General features: G+C 41.7%; 1 protein-coding gene across 1 annotated transcript in view; it reads left to right on the forward strand.

The window, feature by feature from the left end:
- gabrb1 (gamma-aminobutyric acid type A receptor subunit beta1) overlaps positions 1-20514 on the forward strand; it is a gene marked incomplete at its 3' end in the record, with an annotated part of 126888 nt that overhangs the window by 50767 nt on the left and 55607 nt on the right. The window contains exon 4 of the mRNA XM_084043915.1: positions 16467-16687. Coding sequence (XP_083900041.1) covers positions 16467-16687 — 221 coding nt within the window. The remainder of the gene's footprint in view (positions 1-16466; positions 16688-20514) is intronic.

Raw genomic sequence — 20514 nt, forward strand, 5'->3', positions numbered from 1 at the left:
CCGGAAAATGTTAAACCCTAGTCACAACATGAATTCAGCACCATGGACAGAGTCACAGCTAGTCTCAGTGTCACAACATGAATTCAGCACCATGGACAGAGTCACAGCTAGTCTCAGTGGCACAACATGAATTCAGCACCATGGACAGAGTCACAGCTAGTCTCAGTGCCACAACATGAATTCAGCACCATGGACAGAGTCACAGCTAGTCTCAGTGTCACAACATGAATTCAGCACCATGGACAGAGCCACAGCTAGTCTCAGTGTCACAACATGAATTCAGCACCATGGACAGAGTCACAGCTAGTCTCAGTGTCACAACATGAATTCAGCACCATGGACAGAGTCACAGCTAGTCTCAGTGTCACAACATGAATTCAGCACCATGGACAGAGTCACAGCTAGTCTCAGTGTCACAACATGAATTCAGCACCATGGACAGAGTCACAGCTAGTCTCAGTGTCACAACATGAATTCAGCACCATGGACAGAGTCACAGCTAGTCTCAGTGTCACAACATGAATTCAGGACCATGGACAGAGTCACAGCTAGTCTCAGTGTCACAACATGAATTCAGCACCATGGACAGAGTCACAGCTAGTCTCAGTGTCACAACATGAATTCAGCACCATGGACAGAGTCACAGCTAGTCTCAGTGTCACAACCAAGGGGCAAGGCTTGGATATTTACGATGAGGCCAACACGGAAGCTTATGAATGGCCAGAGTGAGGCACTGTTTTACCCTGCGCCGACCTGCAGTGTCAGAAAGAATTTATTTTAACGCAAGTGAATGGGTTTTTGACAAACTTTAGACTATATTTTCTTACCGTAATAAAAATTGTCATAAATTCTATATGCTTCCAGTCGCTAGTTTAAAGTCTCCTTTCAATCATCATGATATGCGTTTTGCTAAATTATGGTCCCATTTATTCTAAAATTGACGATAAAGTAGGCTATGCTCCAGGAGGGGCGGGATGATTTGATTGACAACCTACACAACCAATAGCATTTATTCCCCGCCCTGCTCTTGATTGACAAGCTACCCAACCAATAGCATTTTTGGGGGTTGTTTTCCGGTTCGCTGGTCACGTGTCTGGTCTCAACCAATAGCGTTTGAGTTCCGGCGTGGCCAACTGTATATATTAACGATGGAGGAATGCACGTTCCTGAACTATCAGCTTCATTTTCGTTCTGTAGAAAGCAGGGGAGTGGCTTTGTCCATTCCTTTTTTACAGTCTATGGTCACAACATGAATTCAGGACCATGGACAGAGTCACATCTAGTCTCTATGCCAGTGGTTCTCAAACTTTTTCATGTCAAGACCCCCAAATTGACACGGACCCCCATTTGAAAAAAATAAGCCAGGAACCCCATAAGAGAAGATTTTTACGGCTCTAGCCGTAAAATAAATAATTTCAAGGACCCCCAGTTTGACATGCATTAGGGCTACGGACCCCCATTTAATGGCATTTCTATCCCTGGGACCCCAATTTATATTGTAAAATCAATGTTAATGTAACTCTGAGAGTACACTCAGAGTTACAGACCCATAAGGGTCCATTTTGTTCCTATCCATCATTTAGCATGGGGACCCCCTGGAACCCCCTCAAGTACCCCTGGGAGAACCAATGCTCTATACTACAACATGAATGCACCACCATGGACACACAGCTATAGCTAGCCATTACTTCTTATTATTTCTATTTTCATTAAAAAAAAAATATCAGTAGTTGGCAAGAAAATCAACAGAAGTCAAAAGCGTCATTAGAACGGCACATGTTCCAGCGGTTTGATTTACATTTCCTTTCCTTTCCTGTCCTTCCTCCCTCCCTCCCTTACTTCCTTGCTGTCTTTCTCTCCTTGTTAAAAGTTTCCAGTATGTTGTAGGTAAAAGGCTGCCTAAGCATCTTTGGAAACTGCAGCGGATGCTGTACAGCCAGAGAGAGAGAGAGAGAAAGAGAGAGAGAGAGTGTTGTGAGTGGAATTTTAACCTCAGCTCTGCAAGCCAGATTAGCAGCCACAGAAACGGCACCGGGAAAGCATAATTCGTGTCATTTTAAGACGTCTTTGTCTATCAAAAAATATCAGATATACAAGCTCATAGCACGGCACAAAAATCGTGACTTTTTCGACTTTTCTAAAATATTTAGTTCCAGGGACCCGCAGAAGCAAAGATTTGAGTTACAAATGTACGCTAAAAAAATAAAATAAATACAATATTTGCACACATTTTCATGATTAAAAAAAAATAGCAGATCTGCAAGCTCATATCGCAGCACTCGGTGACCTCAGGGCTATTTTCTGACACACGGATTTTGACCTGATAGGTCAAGATTCAATTTCTCCCCTGAGCAAGCAGGCAGGCTCTATTGGCTAAATGGTAAAAATGTCAGGCAGAAGGCGGTGCGGGCTACGGGGAGGGTCTTGAAAGTGAGTGACAGGGAGGTCACTCCCGTTTTTTAGAATCCGCTGGCTGCAAAAAAAACGTGGCCGTGCACAACCTGCGTTTAACGCTAGCCGACCATGTTTTGGTGGGAGCGCGCCCTTAAAGGGAAAATTCACCCCAAAAAATAACTTTTTTCCCTATGGATTAGTCACCCCATGGAGACTTGAATTCATGAATATTTTTGGTTTTTATTGTCTCATTCCTAAGCCAATAATTTGATGACCAGCGGACCGGTAAGCAGCGGTTCCGGTAGGAGACACAAAGGAGACTCTTTGTGTCTCCTTTAATTTACTTAAAGTACCAAAAGGTCACAGGTTTCAAACGTATAAAATGTATACAAATCTTTTGAAAATGGCATATCTACAAGCTCACAAGGCGTTGTGATGTGGCTTGTAGATCTGCTATTTTCAAATAGCCAACGTTTAAATAGGCCGAATATATGTTTTATAATAATAAACCAAATATACAAAGTAACTAGTAACTAAAGTTTTCAAAATAATCGTAGTGGAATAAAAGCATTATGATATTTGCCTCTGAGATGTGTAGTGGAGTAGAAGTAAAAGTATTGAAAATGGGAAATAATCCGGTCAAGTAAAATAAAAAATCTGCAAAAGTGTACTTAAGTAACTGTACTTGAGTAAATGTACTTAGTTACTTTACACCACCCACCGGCCACGCCCAGAGGCGCTTGTCGTCACCCCAAGGACCTTGAGGTTTTTTTTCCCTCCCCACGTTGTTCTGTCACCTAATGATCTGATGTGTTATTGTTATTCCACACCACTCCTCCTCCTCCTCCCTGCCTCACACCACTCCTCCTCCTCCCTGCCTCACACCTCCTCCTCCTCCTCCCTAACCCACACCTCTCTCTGAACACATCAATACCCTCACTGTCCCAAGGAAACCTCCTATGGGCCCAAAAACCTCTTATCTCCATTTTTTAAGTTTCATGTGTTATTTCGTAAATTAACCAGTGGTGTAAAAGTAACCAAGTACATTTACTCAAGTACTGTACTTAAGTATAATTGTGAGGTACTTTCACTTCACCGGAGTATTTCCAATTGTCTATACTGTTACTTCTACTCCACTACATCTCAGAGGCAAATATTGTACTTTTACTCCACTACAATTATTTGAACATTTTAGTTACTAGTTACTTTGCAGATATAAATGATTACATTATAAAACACACATTAACCACTTTAGCCCTATTTTATACATAGGCTATGTGAAAATAGCCGATCTACAAGCTCACAACGCGTCGCGATGCGACGCGTTGTGAGCTTGTAGATCTGCTATTTTCAAACATTTTAGTACTTTCACTTTCGGTACTTTAAGTATATTTTGATGCCAGTACTTTTGTACTTTTACTCAAGTAACATTTTGAACACAGGCCTTTTACTTGTAACAGAGTATTTTGTATTGTGGTATTGGTACTTTTACTTATGTGTGTGTGTGTGTGTGTGTGTGTGTGTGTGTGTGTGTGTGTGTGTGTGTGTGTATATATATGTATATGTGTGTGTATATATATATATATATATATATATATATATATATATATATATATATATATATATATATATATACACACACACATATACATATATATATATATATATATATATATATATATATATATATATATATATATATATATATATATATATATATATATATATATATACTGTATCCATCCATGTCTGCATTCTGTGTACACGCTCTTTTTGAATACATGAATAAATTATCATACCATCACGGCCACGGAGAATACTAATTTGTGATTGGCCGGAGGGCGTGCGCACTCTGTGCAATGCATTCCAGATAAGAAACACACCTTTGATGTAGCAGCCTCTCGTCACCTTTCTGAATCAATATGCTCTCATAAAAATAGCACCGCGTTAATTTAAGCAGCCGGTGGTACAAAGAACTCTGCCAGCGTTCATTTGTGTCAAAGTTGTACAAGCTCACAACGTGTCGCGTCGCGGCGCATTGTGAGCTTGTAGATCAGCTATTTTCCCTATGTTTGTGCGACGTTCTGGTATGATGGACAAAGTTCTCAAACAGTGTTAATTTGTGTCAACGTCTACAAGCTCACAACATGTGGGCTTGTAGATCAGCTATTTTCACTATTTTTGTGCGACACTCGATGTAGCACAGCCTGGGATCCAGACTGCTTCACTACGTACGGCGGATTTAGTTTCTCACTCGCAAGTAAAACATTTGAGTACTTTTTCACTGGTGGTGGAAAAAGTGCTCAACCAGTGTTCATTTGAGTCAAAGTCAGTATATACAAGCTTCTGTATGTACTGACTTTGGAGAGAAGTTAGACTGGTCGTGCAACCCACCCACCGGGGGCTGCACACACCATAGAGACAGACTGGGTCCTCTCCATACCAGAGATGCAGGTGGGTTGGTTGGAGAGGGCTAGGACATCATAGTGTGTCTCTAATGGTGAAACTTAGCCTGGTGGTTCTCCCCATTTGAAATGATATGCCAGGGACCCTCATAAGAGAAGATTTTTTTTACGGCTTTAGCAGTGATTCTCTACCATTTTAATTTCAAGTACCCCCAGTTGGTGACATGCATTAGAGGCTACGGACCCCCATTTAATGACATTTCTATCTCTGGGACCCCAATTTATATCGTAAAATCAATGTTAATTTAACACTGAGAGTGTACAAATGTAACCAAATGGACCCGTTAGGGCCTCCTCCTCCTCCTCCATGCCATCCCACTTCATCCAGCGTCCTTGCTGGGCTTTGGAAGAGACTTCCTTCTCACACCTGTGCTGCTTCCTCCTGGTGCGCACTCCTCCACCCACCATGTGCCACTGTTAGGTTGGAGTAGCCTTTTTGCCGTGTATGTGTGTGTGTGTTTGCTTCCAAAACCAAGCCCCCCCCCCCACTCTTCCATGTTGGACATGCCCCACCATATCCCCCCGGTGGCTGGTCTTTGCCACCGCAACTGCTGGTTCCTCCTCCCTGTTGCCAGTGTTGGAGCGGCACCTCTTAACGAATGGTTCCCAGGATTCTGTGAGAGTCATTTCCAGCTGTGATGATGTGGCGCATTGTGTACTCCTACCACCAGGCTTAAGATTGGTTTGGGAGAGGACTCCACTGCCACACAGGCAGTGTTGATTCTGATTCAGTTTTAGTCATACAGTAGTCTTTTGAATAAAGTTACATTTAGTTTTAGTCATATTTGAGTTCATCTGAAATATTTTATTTTTTGTCTAATTTTAGTCGACTAAATATCATCAGATTATAGTCGACTAAATCTACAGTTAATTTAGTCTGCAAAAACATATTTTGCCGGTGCCTTGATGGCGTCGTAATGGCTGATTTTACACTTGATTGCATGCTGAAAATAGCCGATTTAAAAGATCACAACGTGTCGCAGCGCCACGCGTCTTGAGCTTGTAGATCTGCTATTTTCAGAGCGCCGACCAAACATAAAATGACTTGTCTTTTAGTTCTACTGGATCTCTTCTCCACTAGTCCCTCACTAACATTTTAGTCTAGTTTTTATTAGTTGACGAAATTGCTAATATATTTAGTCTTAGTTTTAAGTCATCGTAGTTTTTAATTTGTTTTTGTCAGTGACAAAAGGTATAGTTTTGGTAGACGAAATCAACTCTGCTGCTGCTGAGGCATCTCGGCAGTCCAAGCCACTTCCTCACTTTGTTGCGCGTGACGTGGAAATCCTCGTTTATAATTTATAGACTCCGGTCTAAAAGTCGAGCGGAATTTGAAACTCTCAAAAGATCAGAAAATTCTCTCGACTCAGATACAATATGCACCAGCAAAGCAAAGCACACGGATAGACTGACTCGCTCTTCTTCCCTGACTGTCAGCTTATAATTGGCTGAGAAAGGGAAACAATAAAACATTTGATCTCTTCTACTGTACTGTAGCTTGTTAGTGCCATAACTTCTCTCCCATGCACAGTCGTAAAACAAGGGCCCACTCTCTCTGCTGGCAGCTTGTGTGAAGCTGGGACCTGTACCCCTTGCACTCCAGTCCTTATGTAGCGCAGTGGTTCTCAACCTGTGGGTTCGGGACCCCGAGGGGAGTCCCCACATGATTTTAGGGGGGTCCCCAGATGACAGTTTACCCCAAAGCCCTGTTTAAGACCTGAAGCCGATTCTACAAATGTCATCTGAATCCTAACAGTATTCTGAAAAACCTGTTTCTATGTCAGTGGTTCTCAAACTTTTTCATGTCAAGGACCCCTAAAATGACCCCCATCTAAAAATATTTTGTTCCAGGGACCCCCGGAAGCAAAGATTTGAGTTACAAATGTTCACTTTAAAAGAATATACATATTCAAAGATTTGCACACATGTTCACAATTTTTCAAAAATAGCAGATCTACAAGCTTGTGTGAGGTATGAGCTCATGGTTCCCAGTTCAAACATGATTATTTTGTGGGGGTCACGACCTGAAAAGGTTGAGAACCACTAGCATACAGCAGACTACATTAACACATTCCATGCCAGAGGTTAATCTCATAATGTACTCACCAGTACCAACGTTTTATTTTTATTTTTTTATTTTTTTTCACGTCGCCATAGACCTTGTTAAAATCCTTAAGATTGAGCTCTGCGGACATCTCCCTGATTCTACCAGTGAAAACCACGTGTCAAACGGTGCCTCCATGTTGTAGTTAGAACGGTTTATGTTAAACATTGATCAGCGAGGAGAAAAACTACAAAGAGAAAATGGCGTTTCAATTTCGTCATTAGAACGGAGGCCGACGGGATCGGCAAAACCGGATCCCGAATAATTCCGTTTCCGGTGGTGTTACAATGAAATGTGCCGTGTCGAAAATTGAAAAAAGTGCACTGTAAACTTTTTTTTCAAAAAAAAGGAAAAAGCACCAGTTGGCGTAGATCTACGCAACTGGCACGTGGCGGCTTTAAATAAGTTCGCATAGATCTACGCGACTGGCACTTAATGTGTTAAGCCCTGTTTCTCAGCTCACAGCTTTTTAGGAAAACAAGCTCATCAATGCTAAGCCATATATAATAATATCATTTAGCTTCATCAGCATTCACCAGTCTCTCTCTCTCCAGCCCATTGGCATGGGATATAGAGTGACCTCATAGAAGGAAATTGGCCACATGAGGTGGGGCAGCGGTCCAAAATGAAAAGCGCCACATGCCTCAGCTTCCCCAGGGAGAGAGAGCTGTGTTTGTAGGCAGGAAGGTACAGTATGAGATGGTAGGAGAGAAGGAGGTTATCACAACAAGGTTAACACTAGGAAACTGTGCTTTAAATAAAACATTGTATTTGATTGGCAAAACGCCCTATACAGTACATGTGTATGTATTGCTTGTAGATCGGCTATTTTTTGAAGCCACAGCACAGGTATCCGCCAGGTCAGGTAGGTTATTGTGGCCTCCTGGTGGCACTATAGGCCAATGTGAAAAGGGTTCCATTTATTCTTAGGCCTTTCACAGCAATTGGACACTGCATTCATGATTTGAGGCATTTTGTCCCAAAAATGTGTTTTGCTAAATTAGACCTGCTGGTGGTGGTATAACTGGCCAATGTGAAAATGTTGCCAATGTGGAATTCTTCCTCAGCCTAGTGGGAATGTGCGTGTGAAATTTCTCAGAAATCGCAAGCTGTGTGCATAATTTGAGGTGTGTGTGTGTGTGTGTGTGTGTGTGTGTGTGTGTGTGTGTGTGTGTGTGTGTGTGTGTGTGTGTGTGTGTGTGTGTGTGTGTGTGTGTGTGTGTGTGTGTGTGTGTGTGTGTGTGTGTGTGTGTGTGTGTGTGTGTGTGTGTGCGCGCGCGTGCGTTCGTGGCTGTGAGAAGTATGATTTTCTGAAGTATCTGTATACCTTACACTTGGCTCTTGGCTGTTTCTTTGACTACTTTTTCCCTGAGAAAAATCTATACTGTCTCCTGGCTGTAGAAGTCACAGTTATTCTGGAGAAATAAATAATCAGCTGACAGTTTGCACTGCATGGGCTGTGAAGCCTGATTTATTTGCAGTTTGGTGGAGGTGACTTCAAGCGGCACCACTTTTCTTTATCAATAAAATGACATTTTGTATGTTAAATGGTTAAGTACCACTATACACTTCAGAGGCAAATGTTGTCTTTACTCCAATTGTTATTAGTTACTTTGCAGATGTAGATTTATTATAATTACCAAAACTTAAATTAACTGATAATTATGATACAATATTATATGTTAATGTACCCGCAGCAGCACATAATTAAAACCAGCCCCCCCCCCCCACCCCCACCTTTACACCAGCTGCAGCATTAAAGTGATGAACACATTAATGCATTACTAATTACTAACACTAAGGAGTTATTTAAAACACAAAAAGTACTTTTCACTCAATTAATATGTGATTTTACTTGTAATAATTTCTTCATTGTGGCATTGCTACTATTACTGTACTTAAAGGTCCACTTCACCCATTTTCAAAGCATATTCTTACATTTGCTCCGCAGTCCGCACTAATGCTTATTAACCCATCAAGACCCGGGAACGCATCTGTGCCATTTTAGTTTTCTTCGGCTATTCAAAAATAGCAGATCTACCAGCTCATAGCACGGAGACATATTAGTGCAAGAACAAGGGGCTTCTATCTCAGCATGCTGTTTTTCCACAAAGAGAAAGGCTTTAGTTTCTTCTGCATGCATGAAATCATAATCGGTGATGTCACTGGTAGGAGAGTCTCTGAACTGTCCACAGCCCTCCTCTGAGACACAGAGTGAGGAGGCAGAAATGGTGCCATGTTATAATGAGCATTAGTGAGGACCAGTTATGCAAGGGATAATCTATGGGGAGGTAGTCATTATTGAAATTTAAAGCCCGACATGGCGATTAACCACGAGGCGAAATGCATTATCCCGCTTATTACACGGCTACTTAATAAATACATTAAGTACATTTACCCAAAAGTAACAACAAAACGAAGTATTTCCTTTCTTACGGCAATGAAAGTATTCCATAAGTATTGGGCTGGGCGGACAAGTTCGCCTCGCAAAAACAAATGACGAAATGGAAAAAAACTCACTCGCCCCCCATTCTATTTACTGCCGATTTGCCTGTAATGCCGCCGGATTTGCCCCGGGGCGACTGTGTTTTGGGGCGAGCGTTTTGGTATCCCCCCGTTGTTGCGCCACGATAAACAAGGAAGTGTAGTGGATCAAATAGAAAGACTTTTCGGTTATTGCATCGTCTATTTCTCACTTCAAATGTTTTCAAAAACATTCTTGAGAGCAACGTTTAGTTGTAAATGACATTGTGTGTTTGTTTACATGGCTGTCATGTTGGATAAAGCATAAAACCAAGCAGCTTAGGTTGATATGAGCAGGTGTTCTGAGTCTCTGATTACACAGCGGTCCGTTATAGAGCTCATCGGTCATTATCCAGAAATAATGACCGATGACTGACCAATCTGAATCGAGCATTCAACCAAGCCGTGTAATAAATGAAGATAAGGTTGAAAGTGGTCCTTTTAAAGGAGAAGTTATGCACGTGCACACATAGACATGAAAGGGGGCTTGAGCCCCTGCCCTTTATCCGTCGCTTAAAAAGTGCCCTCTCCAGACTGAAAAAAAACAAAAAACAAAAAAGTAGACCTTCCTAGCCCGTGTTATTAAAGAAGAACGGGCGACAATGGCCAAAACTCATATCAAAAATCGGCGATCGAAAACCGTTTTCAAGACGTTTTGGCCATTTTCTCTGGAACGGAAAGTCCAATCTGCTCAGTTTAAAGCTTGTTGGGTGCGGGACTTTGAGGACATTAATGATACCTTTTCGGGGTTTTCGGGTCTAAAAGTATGGTAATTGTTCTTAAAAAAAAAGTGGTGCCCTTTTGAAATTCCAGCCCCTGCCTCGCCAAATCCTTCTGCACGTCCCAATGGTATAGTTATGGTAAATATATTGACAATTTTATCAACAAATAAAAACTAGACTGAAGTGTCAGGGAGGAACTAGTGGAGAACACATCCAGTCATTTCATTCATTACATAAGACATTTTATGCTTGGTCGCAAGTATAAAAGAGGCAGCAACAACACAATGCTGTTGACTAAATCAACTGTAGATTTAGTTGACTAAAACTAGACTAAAACTTAAACATTTCAAACGACTAAAATATGACATTTTATTCAAAAGGTTGGCACCTGCATAGGAGCAGAGGTAGACAGGATGACTGCTCCTATAGGCTCTTAATGAGAGCAGACATTACACAACCTGTGCAGACCAGCTCAGCACTGTGTGAGCAACGCACGGCTGCCAGGGATGAGGGTTATTTTTGTCAAACGTCTGTCGAGCAGAAACCTCTCATCTCAATATTTTATTTTAGTGTTTTTTCCCCGCAAATTAAAGCCATTTTTGAGCTTGTCGATCTGCTTTACTTTTTTCTATTTTAGTTTTGGACATATGAGGAATTTCCACCCACTAGAGATGATATTCCAAAAACGTTTGATGTTTTTCCCGTTAATAAATGCCCTACTTTCTCCTTCGTCACGCTGCAGTGCTGTGTCACACGAACGTATAGCAAAAAAATAGCCGATTAAAAAGCTTTTGGACGCATTGTGAGCTTGTGGATTTTTTATTTTTGAATCGTTTTTTGACTGCGTCTGTGGGTTTGATCTATATTGAACCAGATGAAAAGTAGTGACAAAAATGCTTTTCAACTGAAATAGACACATCGGAACATCAGGCTATTTTTTTCTCCCTCCCACACCTCCGGAAAGGCATGTAAAGTAACTAAGTACATTTACTCAAGTTATGAGGATTTTTTTTACTTTACTGGAGTGTTTCCAACTTTCAGTACTTTTACTTATTTGTTCAGTTACTAGTTACTTTGTAACTATTAAAAACATGCAAAACATGCATACTTAGGCTATTTGAAAATAGCCAATCTACAAGCTCACAACGCGTCGCAAAGCGACCCGTTGTGAGCTTGTAGATCAGCTATTTTCAAAGCATTTGTATACAGTAAATCAGGGGTCTTCAACAGGGGGTCCGGGACCCCAAGGGGGTCCTCAGAGTTACTACAGGGGGTCCGCCAAATCTTTGTGTGACATGATTTTATTTTTACATGAACCACTTGAACCCTAGCATCCCTTTTCTGAGGAGAACTTTAGCCAAAAATAGCAGATCTACAAGTTTATACAATATAGAGTAGGGGGTCCCTGCTTCATCTCTCTCTCAGCTAGGGGGGTCCTTGGCCTGAAAACGTTGAAGACCCCTGCATTAAATTGTAAACTTGGGGGGAGGGGGACCTTCTGCAAAATGAGTACTTTTACTTTCAGCACTTTAAGTACATTTGATAGATGTGTATATTTTTACTCAAGTACATTTTTTAATACCGGACTTTTGCTTGTAACAGAGTATTTCTACTTTGCGGAATTGATACTTTTACTTAAGTAAAAAAACATCTCAGAGCTTCTTCCTCCCACACTTCCGGAAAAGCAACGTTTTTTTGTTTTTGTGTTGGTACTTACGAGGTTTCCACGCTGACAGCGTCTAAAAGAAGGCGCCTCACACTGTGTGGGAGATTGAATCATGAGCCCCCCCCCACTCAGGCCCCCCCACTCAGGCAAGCTCCGGTCTCTGAATCACCTTAACATGTCTGTACATATCACTGCTGTCAGCGCACAAACCTCTTATCTCCATTAGTTTAAAGGTAAGGTATAAGTCATTTACTTTGGTTAAAATAAGTGTTAAATAGCTCTATATTGTGATAGTAATCATTGCTATAGAGTGTTTGTTCAGTAACAGGAGTCTCCCCGTCTCTCCAGCTCTTTGATAAACAGAAAATACATTTTCCGGTAGGTGTCAAAATCTCAGCCAATCAGGAGAAAAGTACCCATTTTAAGCTTCATTTGTATAGTGTTCCAGTTCCAATTTTGTCTGCTCATTTCTTAGTGTCATCACTTCCAATTTCACTTGTTTAATCTATATCCTGATTGAGCTCTCTATCCTGATTGGATAAAATTGGAAATGAAATTGAAACTGAAACGAAAATACATTTTCTGTTTAATAAAGAGGTGGAGAGACAAGGAGACTCCTTTTACTGAACAAACACTCTATAGCAATGAGTAATATCAGAATATAGAGCTATTTAACACTTATTTTAACCAAAGAAAATCACTTACCCTACCTTTAAACAGAAAATGCATTTTCAGTGCTCTCTCTTGATTGGCTTAACTTTTGTCACCTACCTGAAAATATACTATATTGTGTTTAGAGAGCTGGAGAGACCCCTGTGACCCAACAAACACTCTGTAGCAATGATTACTATCACAATATAGTACTTTAACCTTTTTCACAAAAAAATAATAAGATTACAAAAAAATATCACTTACCAACTTTTTGTGTATTTTTTTGTACATTAACGCCCCCTACTTCATCATACTACAGCGTCACACAAAAGCATCAAACGTAGCAGATCTACAAGCTCAAAACACGTTTCGAGCTTGTAGATCTGCTGCTTTTGGGGGAAAAAAATGTATTTGAATCCTGAAAAGGAAACCGTTTTGAACATATGAGTTTTCCACCCGACAGAGACAATATGCTCTCTCTCTCTCTCCTCTCGCTCGCTCTCTCTCTCGCTCTCTCTCTCTCTCTCTCTCTCTCTCTCTATCACGCTGACCCCCGTATGTCCGTTTTCCTCTGATCTCACTCTGAGAGAGAGACTGTGTGTGTGTGTGTGTGTGTGTGTGTGTGTGTGTGTGTGTGTGTGTGTGTGTGTGTGTGTGTGTGTGTGTGTGTGTGTGTGTGTGTGTGTGTGTGTGAGTGAGAAAGGGCACCCATGTGTTTTATACTCAACACATGGGCGCCCTTCGACACAGACGAGTGCACAATAATCAGACACACACACACACACACACACACACACACACACACACACACACCCATGTGCGTGCATAGACACACGGGAGGCCATTGAGCAGGGTGGGGGGTGCGGGGGGGGGGGGGGGGGCAGCTACACACATGAATCACGCAAACATGAGCCGGCTGGCCGATCACATTGTGTTGTGTTGCTGGTGGACAAGTAACTAAGTACATTTATTTCAGTAACTAAGTACATTTATTTCAGTAACTGAGTACATTTATTTCAGTAACTGAGTACATTTATTCAAGTAACTAAGTACATTTATTTAAGTAACTAAGTACGTTTATTTTGCTCATAATATATATATTGTGTTGTAAGCTTGTAGACCGTGTTTTTTTCTTCCCTCCCGAATAGCCAAAGTATAAAAGAGGGCTTAAAGTGGTATCATTAATAATTTAAATCTGGAAAGTAAATAAAGTTTTCAAATAATTGTAGTGGATTAAAAAATAAAGTACAATATTTGCCTCAGATGTCGTGGAGTAGAATTGTACAGTGTTGAGAAATGGACAATATTTAAGTAAAAAGTAAAAGTGCCTCAAGATTGTACCGACAGTATAAGTGCAGTACTGCCACTGGACCCTTAACCCTCCATACCTGCTACATATGAGGGAGCTCATATGACCTTGTTCCCCCCATAATTCAGCTCAAACATGGGGAAGACTGCATTTTACTATGCTGCCTCCAAAAACGTGGAATGCCTTACCAGAGGCCATCAACCCACTCACTACGGGAACGCATCTGTGTCACTTTAGATTTGAGCTGTAACCATTATTTCATACTTTGACTTTTCAAAAACAGCATCAGATCTACAAGCTCATAGCCGCGGCACAGAGTGCCGCGGCTATGAGCTTGTAGATCTATGAGCTTCTAGTTCTGCTATTTTTGAAAATGCTAATCTTTGAATTCATATATATTGTTTATTTTAACTCAAATCTTTGCTTCTGCGGATTCTGCAAAAGTCTTCCAAATCTTATCCTTTTTTTTTTTAAGAAAACTTATGTTGCTATAATATATGTGGTTCTTATTTGAGTTATTATATATAATAAAGAAATACATCACATGGATGCAACTGGGACGCATCATCAGTGTTGTAGCCTGGGGTCATAGGGTGTTTCGGGTCTCGCAACATACAACATACACCCTCGCCCAGGTGACCCAGCCAGGGTTGATCAAGCCCCGACTTACGTCCCAGTAGCACCCACGGTCAGTCCTATAGGGAAAGACAGGGCCAATCAGTCCGCTTCTCCAGAACTACTCTGCCGGAACTCGGGGGAGGCTCTGGCACGTGGAGGGACTAGGCTCTGTGGTTGGCCTCCTGGCCGGGCTCCTCCTTCGTCTCACCAGGTCCAGGACCTGAGCGCTGTACCAGATCCTCCGTACCATCCCGATCCAAACATTTCCTTCTGGCGTGATGGTTCCTTGGGCCAATACCACTAGATTGGGCCGTCTAATGGTATTAGCTCCGCTTGCGGTACGCTGGAATGGAATGGCCCTCCTAAAGGCCTCACCGCGGGTTTGTTGGGCTTCTTCCTCACGGAAGACGCAGCATGGGGCGCTAACCCATGCTGCTCCCGGGATACCGTCTACATTCCGGCTGTCAACAGTCTCTCCTGTGGTCACCAAACTATTCCTGGTTGTCACGTAGTCTATAAATTCCTATGAGCCACTATAAATAGAATAACTAATAAAGAAATACATCACATGGATGCAACTGGGACGCATCATCAGTGTTGTAGCCTGGGGTCATAGGGTGTTTCGGGTCTCGCAACATACAACATACACCCTCGCCCAGGTGACCCAGCCAGGGTTGATCAAGCCCCGACTTACGTCCCAGTAGCACCCACGGTCAGTCCTATAGGGAAAGACAGGGCCAATCAGTCCGCTTCTCCAGAACTACTCTGCCGGAACTCGGGGGAGGCTCTGGCACGTGGAGGGACTAGGCTCTGTGGTTGGCCTCCTGGCCGGGCTCCTCCTTCGTCTCACCAGGTCCAGGACCTGAGCGCTGTACCAGATCCTCCGTACCATCCCGATCCAAACATTTCCTTCTGGCGTGATGGTTCCTTGGGCCAATACCACTAGATTGGGCCGTCTAATGGTATTAGCTCCGCTTGCGGTACGCTGGAATGGAATGGCCCTCCTAAATTAAATTGTAATATATTCCAAGATTTGCACACAATTTCACGACCCCCCTGCTGTTTTGTGTAAATATACCTTTTGCTGCTACTGGAGCTCTTCCCGTTATGTGTTGTATTGTATGTATTGTACTGTATGTCTTACTGCTGAATTGAGCCCCTGGAGAGTTCTTTGCGTTTATGTACTTCCAGCAGTCGTTAGCGTGACGAGACCCTCTCCTACACCTTGTTTACAAACAGACAGCTAGAGCAGTTACATCATATACCTCTAACCCAGGGGGTCTCAACCTGTGGGCCACATGATTTTGAGGGGGTCCCCAGATGACAGTGAAGTGACAATTTAAGGACTAGCTTTTAAGAACAAATAAAGAGAAAAAAGAAAGAAAAGAAAAGGTCCATCTCTGCATCAAAAGTAAACTATACTATAAAAGCTGCTCAAACATTGGCCAAATTATCAAATAATATAAGACCAGAGGCCACATTTGTGAAAATAGCAGATCTACAAAAGCGCCCAACGCCTTGTAGATCTGCTATTTTCACAATATTTACAGTATCTGTGGAACCGAGTCAAACTAAATGTAATGCCTCAACTCAATTATGATTATTTTGGGGGGTCCCCAGTTCAAATATGATTATTTTGGGGGGTCCCCAGTTCAAATATGATTATTTAGGGAGGTCCCCAGTTCAATTATGATTATTTCGGGGGGTCCCCAGTTCAAGTATGATTATTTAGGGAGGTCCCCAGTTCAAATATGATTATTTCGGGGGGTCCCCAGTTCAAATATGATTATTTTGGGGGGTCCCCAGTTCAAATATGATTATTTAGGGAGGTCCCCTGTTCAAATATGATTATTTAGGTAGGTCCCCAGTTCAAGTATGATTATTTCGGGGGGTTCCCCAGTTCAAATATGATTATTTTGGGGGGTCGCGGCTTGAAAAGGTTGAGAACCACTGCTCTAACCGTCCATATTATCTGCTCCACCCCCCCCCCCCCCCCACCCCCCCGCTACTACAGGACTACACCATCACCATGTACTTCCAGCAGTCGTGGCGGGACAAGAGGCTGTCCTACACGGGAATCCCCCTCAACCTGACGCTGGACAACCGCGTGGCCGACCAGCTGTGGGTGCCCGACACCTACTTCATCAACGACAAGAAGTCCTTCGTCCACGGCGTGACGGTCAAGAACCGCATGATCCGCCTGCACCCGGACGGCACCGTGCTCTACGGCCTCAGGTGAGACAGAGTTACAAGACCTCCTGCTCCTCGTGGTGTCATCATAGGCTTTTTTTACCAGTGTTGATTTCGTCGACTAAAACTATGACAAAAAATGTTGGTCGACTACCTAAAACGAAATAAAAACAAAATAAAAACTAAGCTATGATGACTAAAACTAAGATTAAATACATTAACAATTTCGTCAACAAATAAAAACTAGATAAAAATGTTGAGGGACTAGTGGAGAAGAGATCCAGTAGAACTACTGTAAAAGACAAACTCATTTTATGCTTGGTTGCGCTCGGGTGTTGCGCTCTGAAAATAGCAGATCTACAAGCTCACAACGCGTCGCGCTGCGACGCGTTGTGAGCTTGTAGATCTGCTATTTTCAGCGTGCAACCAAGTGTAAAATCAGCCATTACGACGCCATCAAGGCACCGCCAAAATACATTTTAGTCGACTAAATCAACTGTAGATTTAGTCGACTATATAATATTATGATATTTAGTCGACTAAAACTAGACAAAAACTAAAACATTTCAGATGACTAAAATATGAGTAAAACTAAATGGAATTTGATTCAAAAGACTATTTTTACACACAGAGGAAAACCTGGTTTTCATGCCAAACTGGCCTGTGTGATAAAGTCTACTCAAGACTGTGTGGTCCAGTCTAATGAAGAAAGGAGAACAATAAGGTGGGGGGGGGGGGGGGGTATTGGTTCTGGTTGTGGGTTCTGGTAGTGCGTTCAGGTTGGCGCCACATTGTTTTTGTCCCCCCCCCCACATAATGTGAATCAATTAGTCGATTGATTGATAATAGCAGATCTACAAGCTCACAATTGTGAGCTTGTTAGGTCTGCTAATTTCAAATGGCCTAAATGTATATAGGGCTGAAGTGGTTAATGTATGTTTTGTAATGCTAATCTAAAATCTACAAAGTAACTAGTAACTAAAGTCTTCAAATAATTGTAGTGGAGTAAAAAGTACAATATTTGCCTCTGAGATGTAGTGGAGTAGAAGTAAATGTACTGAAAATTCGAAATACTCCAGTAAAGTACAGCAGACCTCAAAATTGTACTTAAGTGCAGTGCTTGAGTAAATGCACTTAGTTACTTTACACCACTGAGTCTCACTAGTGCACGCTACTTGTTAGAATACAAGATGGCCAAGTATAACAGACGATTAGTATACCGCAAACCATGGGCTGTGAGCTTGTAGATCTGCTATTTTCACGATATGTATCTGTGGAACCGAGTCAAACTAAATGTAATGCCTCAACACCTACAATTCTAAGTGCTTGTCAGTTCAAATATGATTATTTTGGGGGGTCCCCAGTTCAAAATATGATTATATTGGGGGGTCGCGACCTGAAAAGTTGGAGAACCAGTGCTTTACATAAAAAACATTTAGAGAAGCACTGTGACAGGGTTTTCAGGGAAACCTTTTAGAAACCTCTGCCGTTGACCTGACTCACACAGCGGCCATTTTGCTCTTATATCACACTAGGGGTGACCTCAGTGGTTATTATTTATTTCACTGTCTGTCCTGCTTGCTTGCATGCCTGGCAGGTGTGTGTGTGTGTGTGTGTGTGTGGGGGTGTGGGTGTTTTTTTGTGTGTCATCCAAAAGGATGATTAACTGTTCGAAAACGATTATTTCAAAACTTTAGTTACTTTGCAATTATCAATTATTATATAATGAAACATACATTAACCACTTTAGCCCTATTTTATACCTAGGCTATTTGGAAATAGCAGATCTACAAGCTCACAACGCGTCGCTTAGCGACGCGTTGTGAGCTTGTAGATCTGCTATTTTCAGACATTTTAGTACTTTTACTTTTGGTACCTTAAGTACATGTTGATACCAATACTTTTGTACTTTTACTCAAGTAATTTTTTAATTCATGGACTTTTACTTGTAACGGAGTATTTCTACATTGCAGTATTGATACTTTTACTTGAGTAAAACATTTGAGTACTTTTTTCCACCAGTGAAATCATCATAAATGGAAGAACAGAGACACGTACTGTAGAATGAGAGCTGTTGGTGTGTGTGTGTGTGTGTGTGTGTGTGTGTGTGTGGGGGGGGTTTATGGAGGTTTAGCTCCTTCAGGTGCATTTTTATTGTGTCTGTTAGTTTAGTAACGACCTTGTATCCCCATACTTTAGGAAAAATGTTTTAAAACAAATCAGTAGTACTTCCACCATGCAGTGTAGAGAACACGTCACACAGGACACAGCGGTTGTTTTGCCTATAGGCGTGTTCACTGCTTTGATGTTCTCACATGCATCACATTCATGTGAACTTGAGGTTGTGTGTGTGTTGGGGAAGTATTCTATGATACGCGTTGTGCGTTTTTTTGCGCACTCACGTGTATATATATTGTGTGTGTGTGTGTGTGTGTGTGTGTGTGTGTGTGTGTGTTTTTTGCGAGGGCCCTTTGGCAGGATTTCCACAACACCACTGCCACTGAAGTTATGTTCTGAATTCATAATGGGGGGAAAAAAACTGCAACGGCCTGCTCTAAATATCGTACACCCCAAAGAACGAATTTACCATCAAAGCACAACCGTCACAAAATAACATGTTCTATTTCTGCTGTCGGGCAGGAACCAGCTATCTCCGCATTTCTTTTACTTTTTTTTTAAACTTTAATCAGTGCTATTGAACACCCTTTACGTGTATGTGTGTGTGTGAGTCTTTTACACATGTTGAACCAATGGAAAGTATTTAAAAGCCTAAACCTCCCAACTCCATTGGATCCTCAAACTGTCGGTCAAACCGCGTAACACAGACTTGTGAAGATAGTTGTTTTGTCCATCATCATCGATGAGGCAGCATTGTGTTTTAAAAACATGTTTTTTTATTTGTCATTTTCCTGATAAGTTTATATTTTGGACATAGCTGGTTTCTGCTCGACAGCAGAGATGTATTCTTAGTCCATAATCCATGTTCTCCCCCTTTCTTTACTGTATTATGTAATAATGCTAATTCTGAACGTCTATAAACATATATATATACGGTGAAGTGCAAAGATCAGGTTGTGTGGGACGATGTCCTGCCGGGACATGAAGGCAGGCGTAGGCTTTATACGTGTTAAACCAATCAGAACATATGAGTCGTATTAATAAGCTGGTTGGCTCAGCTCAACCGCATGAACACTAGGATCCCTATTCTAGGCATGTCATAATAGCAGAACGTTCTGCAAAAATAGCTGAACGTTCTGCAAAAAATAGCTGAACATTCTGCAAAAATAGCTGAACGTTCTGCAAAAATAGCTGAACGTTCTGCAAAAAATAGCTGAACGTTCTGCAAAAATAGCTGAACGTTCTGCAAAAATAGGTTGAACACACATCGTGAACTTGTGGATTGGCCATTTTTGGCAAGTCTACACGTAAACTTTATGAACTTAAATATGAATAGATGGAACATACAAAAATACAATACAATGGACTGCAGTAATGAAACAGGTTATTTTGATTTGCATGTTTGGAATTGGAGCGGACAAAATCAATAATATATCATTATTTTGCATGGATATTGACCCCGCAGGCATTATTTAGTGAAGGTGGGGGAAACACCAGTTCCCCATGTACAGTATGCTGTATAGACGGGAAAAGCACCGGGCCAAGTATAGGCCCCTGGGGGACACCTGTCAACAACGTACAGAGCTGGGGTTAAGTGGTTAATAATGTATTATAAAAACATGAGTGGAAAAAAAGGAAAAGAAAACCCTTTGAAAAGCACCAGGCTCCACTGTGGCTGCCTGTAGGGGTCTGCAGATCCTTTTAACCAGCTTTGAACCTGCTGAACGAGCTTGTAGATCTGCATTTTTTTTTTT

Source organism: Gymnoscopelus microlampas (assembly GCF_963454915.1).
Source record: "Gymnoscopelus microlampas genome assembly, chromosome: 20".
Lineage (NCBI taxonomy): Eukaryota > Metazoa > Chordata > Actinopteri > Myctophiformes > Myctophidae > Gymnoscopelus > Gymnoscopelus microlampas.